This window comes from Cystoisospora suis (assembly GCF_002600585.1).
Source record: "Cystoisospora suis strain Wien I chromosome Unknown contig_1773, whole genome shotgun sequence".
Lineage (NCBI taxonomy): Eukaryota > Apicomplexa > Conoidasida > Eucoccidiorida > Sarcocystidae > Cystoisospora > Cystoisospora suis.
In genome coordinates, this window is record NW_027154573.1 from 7748 (window position 1) to 17307 (window position 9560).

Sequence of the window (9560 nt, forward strand, 5' to 3'; positions counted from 1 at the left end):
TGTGTATGTACATATATAGAGAGATCTATACATTCTTGTATGTTCATATACACAGGGAACGTCGGAGCGTAAGGAGAGTTTTCTTTCTACTTGTATTCTCTGCCACTATGTGAAGAGTGCCGCGGTGAGACAAAGAGTAGATACACACGACCTTCACGTCCCCCCTGACACGAGGAAAGAAGAACAAGACGTACATATATATAAATATATATATATATGTATGTATATGCATATATTATGTACAGACTTACACGCATACAAAGCAAGCCCTCAACAGGTCAAAATACATCAGACAAGATAGGAAAGAATTAGCACTCCCCATACACTCCCCCAACGACATGCAGAAAAGATACCTGTCTCTAATCTCCCCCTCTTTGATCTATCTATCTTTAATCTATCTATCCCTTTATCTGGAATCTATCTATATATCTGTATATATAGAAGCGTATAGATATAGATGATTCGATAGATACATACCTTGACTGATGTCGATAGGAACTTTATGGATGGAGTCAGGATATTTATGTGCGATATCCTCGATGCTTGTCCCACCACGAGCGCTAGCACGACATCACAAGAAAACACACGAAACAAAAGAAAAGACACGTATAGACATAGATAGATTAAAGATAGATTAAAGATAGATAGATATAAAGATAGATTAAAGATAGATAGATTAAAGATAGATAGATAGATAGATTAAAGATAGATAGATAGGCAGCTTCTGGTGCTTGTGCTGCTGCTCCTCCTCCTCCTGCCCCCCCACATACACCCCGACACGACTTTTCTTTCTCTTTCATCTTTGTCCGTTTCTCATCTTTCAACCCTCTACCCACCTCGTCTTCTCCAAACGAATGAAAGACATCTTTCTTCTCTTCTCCCTCTTTTCTTTCTTTCCTGCCCTACCGCGAACCTCTCCAGCATCTCTCTCCCTTTCTATCAGATTCGATCTGAAATGTATCTGCCTTCCTATCTAGATATCTATGCTTCAATTGTATCTTTCGAAGGTGCTCCCTCTAATTCTACTACTCTTTTCTCCCTCTTTCTTACCTGCCGATAAGCACCGGACAGCCAGCTCCCCGATCCATGAGAATAGCGACGTATTTTTCTTTGCGAATGAAGAATCTTTCAGTGATAAGCACCTGGTGACACTTCTTCCCTTCTTTGCCTGTTTGCTTCGTCACGAGCGTCTTTCCTAGCATTTTCCCGGAGACAATCCCCACTTCTCGAGGACTTTCGCATATCTGTACACCTCCTTGGTAGCCATTCTCTTTGAAGTAGCCTAAGCCCCGGCCTCCTGCAAGAACTTGCGCCTTCACAACGAAATCGATGGGCTCACCGACAGAACTCCCGTCTCCCTCTCCTGATCTTCCATGAGATAAGTAGCCGTGGGTAGACTCATGAGTTGAAGAAGAGGACTTCTCTTTTTCTTCTTCTTCTTCATGGAGAGAAAGAAAATAACACGCCGCTTGCTCCGCTTCTTTCGGGGTCGAAGCCACTGCAAACTTGGGGGTGTGAATGTGGAACTGACCCATTAGCTTCATACTTTGGTATTCGTGGAGACAGAGAAAGCGCTTTTGGTGATGCTGAGAGGAGGGAGAGAAAAGAAGAGAAGATGAGGAGGAGGCGGGAGAGGTTCTTGCGGGAGGGAAAAGGGAGAGAGTTTGAGCGGGAAAGAGGGACGACGGAAAGAAACGAGAAGAAGAAGGGAGGAAGGATGATTGACGGAGGGGTGTCAAAGAGGAAGAAGATGGAGAGACCGGAGTTCTGGAAGAGGAAGAAGAAGAACGACTGAAATGACGGTGGTGATGGAGAAGAATGCGATAAGAAGCAGATGAGGATGCTGATGACGCCGCCATAGTGAATAAGGAGTGGAAAGAAGGATTCAGGTATATGTACAGCTCAGTGATGGGGGAAAGGAATGGAAACGAGTGACGAAGACTCGTAGGAAGAAAGAAGTCCAATGCTTGCTACTTATGAACAGAGAAGAAGGGAGAAAAGAGACATTCGATGAATAAGCAAACAAAGGAAGAGTCCTTGAAGAGAAACACTCAAAAGGTGTAAGTTGGGGAAAAGAAGAGGGATACGAGGAGATGTCGTCGAAGTCGAACAGAAGAAGACAACTATACTGAGCGCGCGTGACAAGCGAGTGTGGTGTATGTACACCTCAAAAAGACGTTGAGAGAGCTGACACTGACGAAGAGAAACTTATAGGAAAAAATTCATAGAAGACTCATTGAGAACGACATAGCAGGAAATCTCCCTGGCGAACTAACTAAATGAAAAAGATAGAAAAGAAAGACGTTCAAAGACACCCGGAGAGAAAGATACAGAAGAAGAAGAAGACGACCCAGAGGTCAGTCAGGAGGAAAGAGAGAGCTCGGGCGACTGTCGCATTCATTCACTCCCTACTCCTACTACTCCTAGGGCCACGGCTGGTACATTCTATGCCTCTCTCTCAGGCAGGGTGGCTACGCGGTTTGTTCTTTTCTGTGTGAGACAGCAATGATCAAAGACGAAATACAGACCTTTCCGAGAGTGTTCTTCTCACGTTTCCGGCAGACTCGTTAAACAGACCTTTTCTACGTTAGAGATAGGGTTTCATCCCAACTTCTTCCTCTTTCATGCCCTCTATAAGAAGAAACAGAGAGATCTCCGGATTATAGTCGGTCCAAAGAGGAGTTGCTCCCGATGCGAGCGAGCGGCGGGGACATGCGTGGCGAAAAAGGGGGGGGATGAAGAAGAAGGAGAGAGAAGAAGAAGAACAAGATGAAAGGAGTTGAAGAAACAGTCTAGAAGAGCTCGCCCGCTTTCTACTGGTAGCTGTGTAGAAAGAGATAGACACACAAAAATGTAAAATAGGGGGAGAAGCGGAAGGGGTTTCAATGAAAGAGCAAGAGTTATTTGCATGAAGAGAGAAGTTGAGTAGAGATATCTATCTCTATGTATGCGAGGAGGAGGGAGTGCTGTCAGTCTCACCTTATTGGCGGCGCGGGGTGTGAATTTCGGGTGTATGTACACCTGAACTCGGGAAGAAAAACAAGACACACGTTTCCTCCCTTGTTTTTCTTTTCTTTATTTCATTCCTCTCTTTCCATTCTTAGTTGGTCTCTGACCTCTCCCCCTTGTCATTCTTTTCTCCTTTTCTTCGTCGTCTTCTCTTTCTTCGCAAAGTTTTCTCCAGACTAGAAGCAACTCTCCTCTTCCTTTTTATCTTCAAACAGCCCAGTTTCTTTCTTCTTCACTTTGCGGTAAAGCTCAGCCATCAGCGAGTTCCTCTTCCTTCCTCCAGGGTATTCCTCCTTTTACCACGGATCTCTCTGTACATCTCTCTCTTCTTATCATTCGTTTCCTTCTGTCCGTCCCTCTCCCTTCTTTCTTTTCGACAGTCTCTTTCTCTTTCAGATCTTCTCTCCTCCATCGTAACATCTTCAAGCGACAGCTACAGATTCTTCGCACTTCTTCCTTTGGTATCTATTGTTTCTTCTTTTCTCTTCTTCTTTTCCTCCTTTCTTTCTTACTTTCTTCGAGAGAACAATGGCAGGTGTGGGTACACCCGTGAAGTTGCTCTATGAAGGCCTGGGGCATACCGTTACTGTCGAGATCAAATCAGGTAAGATTCACTCTTCTTCTTTTCTTCTTCTCATCCTGTCCTCGTTCCCTGTAGCAGACTCCAAGTTGTTCCTATTACATCTGTCAGCTCAACCCATAGACTTCCAGTTTCTTTCTTTCTTTCTCTTTCTTTCATTTCTCATTGTCTTCGCGCGAGACTCGTGAATATGTCTCTATGGGCTTAAGGTGCATGTCGTTCTTTCTCTCTTTTCTCTCTTTCCTTTTAGTCAAGCCGTCTTTGCCTCATTCTCTTTCTGCAACAGTCGTGTAGTCAGGGATGGAAAGATCTCTTCTTTCTCTTCATTCTGTTTTCGCCTTCTATTTCTTCATTACTTAACACTGCATCTTCCTCTTCTTTCTTTCACGGTATTCTTGCCACTGGGTTCAGATATCTCAGGAAAAAGTTCTTCTTCTTTCCTTGCATGCAGCGGTGTCTCTTTTATGTGAACATAAGGCGTAACAGAGGGTTTCTTAGGTGTTTCGCGTCGACAGGGGAAGAAGGATTCTTCTCTTTTACTGCAGGCATTTCTCTCATCTCGTCTTCTCTTGAGCTACTCATCAAGTGTATGTACACATCGGCGTGCATGCACATGGATGGAAAATGTCGTCTCGCGCGAGGCCTAACTGTTCTTTGATGAGCGTATGCCCTCTCATTTTTCTCTCTTTAGAGGGCTTTCGTTCGCTCTCCTGTATGCATATACGGAGATATTTCTTCATGAAGATGTATCCATGCATATATGCTGAGAGCAGCATGCATACATATATATATATACGTTTGTATGTATACGTTGCTCGTATATATATATATATCTATTCTGCTCCTATACATATGTACTCTGCTCGTTTATATATTTACTTTGCTCTCATGTACCTATCTGTATACATATATTCGCATACTCTGCTCTCATATGCATGTATACATATGTATGTGTCTATATATATGTGTAACGTATACACACATGTATTTACTGAAAGTAGTGTATCTATCATACATGCATATCTGTCTCTCTCTATAAATATATGTGTATGTATGCAGCTCCGAATATATACCTCCGTTGATACGCACACTCCCTTGTCCTTGAAGAGAGTTGTAGAGGCCATCCGGCTTATATTCGGATACATATAAATGGCGACAGGTGTGTGTGTGTGTCTCTGTATGATAGGCGAAGTCTATCGAGGTATTTTGGAGAACGCGGAAGATAATATGAATTGCCTACTTCAAACAGTCACCGTCACACATAGAGACGGACGTGTAGTGTCTCTGGAGCAGGTCTATATTCGAGGTAGCCAGGTAAATCAAGAATCCTCTCTCTCTCACTCTCATAGCTCTCTTCTCTCTCCTCTTCTTCATCTTTCTTCTCTCTCTTCTTGTCCGTGTCTCTTGAAAGAAGAAACAAGACTTTACCTTTCCATCCTCTCTCTACCTCTCTATCTATCCTTATCTATTTATACTCTCTCTCTCTCTCTCCATCTATCTATCTATCCATCTCTTTTATTTTAGCTCTCTATCTGTCTATCTCTAGTCTGTTCGTTCGGGGTGTGTATGGTAGAAGATCCACGTAAGACAAAGATAGCTAGAGACAGAGATAGACATAGACAGAGAGATAGAGGGGTACATAGAGAGATACATGCTACGCCTCCACCTGAGATCACACTCGATACTCCTAGTGGCGAACATAGATAGACTTACATCTGTATATAAATAGATAGATACATGCTGGGGCATGCCTGCCTCTATGTGTATTAGATTTAGTTTGTGCATCTGAGTGTGGTATGTCTTATCATCCATCTGGAGTCCATCTCTCTCTCTCTTTGTCTTTGCTGCGTGCTATTTCTTTCTCTTTCTTTCCTTCTTTCTCGTCATATCTCTCGATCTCCTCCATGAGAACCCTCTATCCTTGTGTACAGCGTCTTATCGTGCTTTCACCTCCTCTTTCTCTATCATCAGCGTGGGGGTTCTTTTTCTTAAAGACTTGCATGCATGCATGCATTTGTTTCTTCCTACCTTCTTTCTTCCATGCAAATTCATCTCTCTCTCTCTCTCTCTTCCATCGTGAATCTATCTATCTTTAATCTATCTTTATCTATCCTTAATCTATCTATCTGTCTGTCTTTGAGAGTGTCTCTTTCTTGTGGCTTTGTCTTTTCTAGGTGAAATTTATCGTTTTCCCTGATATGTTAAGACATGCGCCATTCTTCCGCATGATGGATAAGAACGGCAAGTATAAAAGACCTCTTGGACTTGTAGGCATGCGCCGAGCGATGAATATGAGAGCGCGAGGCGCCAGGGTGGCTCGAGGAGGGAGGGGAGGCCTCAGTGGAGGTGGAAGAGGAGGAGGAAGAGGAGGAGGAGGAGCAGGAATTCTCGGCGGAGCTCCATAAGAAGAAGAAGAGCATGAAGGTCTCTTTCACCTAAGGAGGCAAGAGGATACAGAGACCATACAAAGACATGGAAAAAGAATCCTAGACGGAGATATGGAGATCTACACGGATCTATCTCTGGAAGGGCGGCTATGTACATAAGTGGAGATGTCTGAAAGATTTCTTATGCTTCATGCCTTTTCTATGTAGCTCTATGAAGAGAGAGAGAGAGAGCACGTACACAGCGCAGACATGTCTTCTCACTTCTATTTCTCCCTGTCTCTACGTACATGGATGGGAGGTGAGGTCGGTATATGTAGGGAGAGAGGTGTATGTACGTGTATAGACATCTCCATGTGTGTGTCTGCAATCGTATGACGATGACGGATATGTGAGTATATATATACATATATATATAAATGTATATATATAAATGTATATATATATATATGTAAATGTATATATATATATGTATTTAAGTATATTTCTATAGAAGTTTTGACCGAGTGAACTCTCCCTCTCTCTCTGTCTATATAGGACGGGATATACGGAGATAAGGAGAGAGAAAGACTGATCAACCCACGAGAAGAGAGAGATGAGAAAGGAGAGATCTTTCTTTCCTAAGGTGTTTCCAGATGTCTATAAGGAAGAAGATATTCAGACAGATAGATAAATAGATAGACAGGATGAGATAAGAAGAAATTTGTCAACAGAAGAAGAAGAGCACGCCAAGAGAATGACTAGATTAGGAGGCTGATCGAGAGTCTTACAGACTTGCGATATAAGGCTCCTTTTCTTTCTGCCTTTTTTCTCTCTTCTTCTAATTCCCTCTTCTTTCTTCTCCCCTGATAATGCACCCCGCCAGTGATTGACCTCTAAGAGAGAGAGAGGAGGTGGATACTCATGAAAGGAAGAGAAGAGACCCAGCCTAAGAGAAAAAAGAAGAAAGAAGTCTTGAAGAAGGAAGAAACGACTGTGTGAGCTAGACGAAGAAGAAGCAGTAGAATGACTAGATGGAGAGAAAGAGAGAGAAGACGATTGAAGAGAGAGGAGAAGAAAAACGAAGAGAGAGGAGGAGGAGAAGAAAAATGAGAGAGAGAGATGCTGTTTGATCACTCTTGTCAATCTGATGAAGGATGAGATGTTCAAAGAAAGAAAAAGAAATGGAAGAGAAAAAGAGAGGAATGATAAAGGGGGGAAGCAGATAAGTTAGGATGATAAGAGAAGAAACCTTGATCTATGTATCTATCTTTATCTATCTATCTATCTTTAATCTATGTATCTAAGTATCGTTTTACAGTGCTATGTGCTATTCAAGATGCGAGGGTGATCTTTGCTTGAGAAGACTATTGACAGATGGAGAGTTCATTTAAGGTGTATGTAGGTGTACATACACTCGGACAGCCGTGTTAGGCGATGCTGTTGTTTCTCTTCTTCCTCATAGTAGAGGAGGAATATCTACAGAAAGAGACATATGAATCTATTCCAACTGTATCACTGTGTAGAATACGTACCTAACCTATCAAAGGAAGAAAACGTCTCTCTTTCACTCTTCCTTTCTCTCTCATCTCTTCTTTCTTTCTTTCTCTTTCCCACTCTTTTTTTCTTTCTCATCTCTTCCTTTCTTTCTTTGGCATTTATCGTAGAGGGTATCCATCAGTCCTTTAGCTTTATCCTCTTCATTCTTTCCTTCTTTCTCACTCTTTCTTTCTTTCTCTTTCGTTCCAGCGAAGGTCGTTGAATAAGAAGAGAAGTCTAATCTCTTCAAGGAAGGAGAAGAAGCAAGATGGTCTGCGTGTATGTACACCCTAGGAAGAGAGGAAATACATCCACATAAAATTTCACGCATATAAAGGTGTACATATATATATATATATATATGTACATATATATAGAGAAGATACATGTGTATATCCGCAGGTAGGTATAAATAGTGTCTGTATAGACAGTGAACTGGCTTTTTTGCATGCAGGAGAATGCTTTCTTTCTCCCCGATCTTTTCGAGGTGAAGAAATGAACGAAGGAAGAAAAAGGAGAAGATCTTTCTCTCTCTTGCAGATATTTTGAATAATCCTGTAAAGGCTGTCTCTCCTCCAAGTGTGCCATAGAAAAGCAATCGATACACCCCGGATCTTAACTGTCTCCTGGGAGACTTCGTGGTCATCCATCTCTCTTTAATCTATCTACCTATCTATCTCTACCTCTCTTCAGTCTATCTATCTATCTTTAATCTATTCATCTATCTATCTTTAATCTATCTATCCATCTTTAATGTGTCTATCTGTCTTTAATCTATCTATCGTTGATGCTTGTAGGTATTTCTAGAGAATGATTTATCGAGGTGATCTGTATGTATCTATCCCGTTCTCCGTACCTACCAACGTGTGGACATAAATACATCTGGATATATACGAATATATACCTCCTCATATATACATGAATGGTTTGATATACCTGCTGATGTATCTAGATCTATATTTAACTTTATATAGAAGGAGGCCTGGCTCTTTTGATATGTCAGCTATGTATAGAGAGAGAGACAGAGGTATCACGAGACCAGACACTCCTAGTAGTAGCAGGAAGAAGACTGGACGGCTATTGTATTTGAAGAGATCCTCGTCGAAAGCTTCTTCTTCTTGACGCTTCTTTTCTTCTTCTCCTTCCTATCTTACCTTCTCCTGTGTATGTCCTTTAATCATCATCTTCTCTTGCATCTTCTTCTGCCTTCACCGAGCTTTCTGAGATTTCTTCTTCCTCTCCTAACTCCCATCTTTCTTTCTTTCTTTCTTTTTATCTCTTCCACTATCTGTGGCAAGAGAGAAGAAGAGAGAGAAGGAAGAGAAAGAGGAGAAGAAGAGTCAGGGCGCCCCCCTCACTCTTCAGCTTACCTCCCAGCTGAACTAGGAATAAAGAGAACACCGAGAAGAGGAAGGACAAGAAGAAGAAAAAGAACTCAGCAGAGGAAAGATAGAAAAGAAGAAGAACGAGAAGAAAAGTAAGAAAGATGGCGGCTACTTCAAGTCGTCAACTCATTCGTTCGTCTCCCTACAGAAAGACAACAGTAGATACGACAAGCCTACACAGGACAAACGAATCTCGGGGAGATAGACAGATGGGAGATTGATAGACCAAAGACAAATAGATCATAAGGCAGAGAAATCGGAGACAGATTGAAGGTAGCTAGATGGAGAGATAGATTGAATAGAGACAGCTAGAGAGATTAAAGAAAGGTAGGGGTGAGAAAAGAAACACATGAGAAATAGATCTGCGGCGCGTGTCTACCGGTGGAAAATGATCGATCTGCCTAGACACGTTCTTTCTTTCCTTTCTCTTTGCCGGCTTGTGAAGGATTGAGAGAATGAAAAGGGATGAAGAAACCCTGAAAGTACAGAGATAGATACATACAAAGCAAACCTTTGGAAGACATGCTTTCTTCTTCTTCTTCTTAAGCAGAAGGATGATATACATTCTTCTCTTCATAATCTCCGTAACTGAAAGATTTCGGCTATCTTTCTTCCTTTGTCTACTTGCTTCATTCTGTTTCTTTCCTTTCTTTAAGCAAACATACAGAACGATAGACAGATTGA

General features: G+C 41.9%; 4 protein-coding genes across 4 annotated transcripts in view; 3 read left to right on the top strand and 1 right to left on the bottom strand.

The window, feature by feature from the left end:
* The window catches only part of CSUI_003925 (succinate-coenzyme a beta subunit), a 6360-nt gene extending 3480 nt beyond the window's left edge, over positions 1-2880 (bottom strand). Inside the window, exons 1-2 of the mRNA XM_068064120.1 lie at positions 1051-2880; positions 478-560 (exon numbers count right to left, since the gene is read on the bottom strand). Of these exons, the coding sequence (XP_067923902.1) occupies positions 478-560; positions 1051-1859 (892 nt within the window). The 5' untranslated portion in view covers positions 1860-2880. The remainder of the gene's footprint in view (positions 1-477; positions 561-1050) is intronic.
* Positions 2791-6374, top strand: CSUI_003926 (lsm domain-containing protein). The gene is made up of 3 exons (XM_068064121.1): positions 2791-3613; positions 4776-4903; positions 5764-6374. The coding sequence occupies exons 1-3, from the start codon at positions 3538-3540 to the stop codon at positions 5992-5994; spliced, it is 435 nt and encodes a 144-aa protein (XP_067923903.1). The 5' UTR covers positions 2791-3537; the 3' UTR covers positions 5995-6374.
* Positions 6375-6452: 78 nt separating this feature from the next.
* Positions 6453-7502, top strand: CSUI_003927 (uncharacterized protein). The gene has a single exon (XM_068064122.1). It carries the CDS (start codon positions 7213-7215, stop codon positions 7312-7314), a length of 102 nt encoding a protein of 33 aa, XP_067923904.1. The 5' UTR covers positions 6453-7212; the 3' UTR covers positions 7315-7502.
* Positions 7503-7872: 370 nt separating this feature from the next.
* CSUI_003928 (uncharacterized protein) lies at positions 7873-9525 on the top strand. Its single transcript, XM_068064123.1, has one exon. The coding sequence runs from the start codon at positions 8658-8660 to the stop codon at positions 8970-8972; it is 315 nt and encodes a 104-aa protein (XP_067923905.1). The 5' UTR covers positions 7873-8657; the 3' UTR covers positions 8973-9525.
* Positions 9526-9560: the final 35 nt, after the last annotated feature.

Bases quoted from the DNA above. Each gene is read 5' to 3' on its own strand.
- CSUI_003926 (XM_068064121.1), top strand. From the start codon at position 3,538: ATGGCAGGTGTGGGTACACCCGTGAAGTTGCTCTATGAAGGCCTGGGG. The intron at 3,614-4,775 runs GTAAGATTCACT...TCTGTATGATAG, and splicing joins TACTGTCGAGATCAAATCAG to GCGAAGTCTATCGAGGTATT. The intron at 4,904-5,763 runs GTAAATCAAGAA...TGTCTTTTCTAG, and splicing joins TCTATATTCGAGGTAGCCAG to GTGAAATTTATCGTTTTCCC.
- CSUI_003927 (XM_068064122.1), top strand. From the start codon at position 7,213: ATGTATCTATCTTTATCTATCTATCTATCTTTAATCTATGTATCTAAG.
- CSUI_003928 (XM_068064123.1), top strand. From the start codon at position 8,658: ATGTCCTTTAATCATCATCTTCTCTTGCATCTTCTTCTGCCTTCACCG.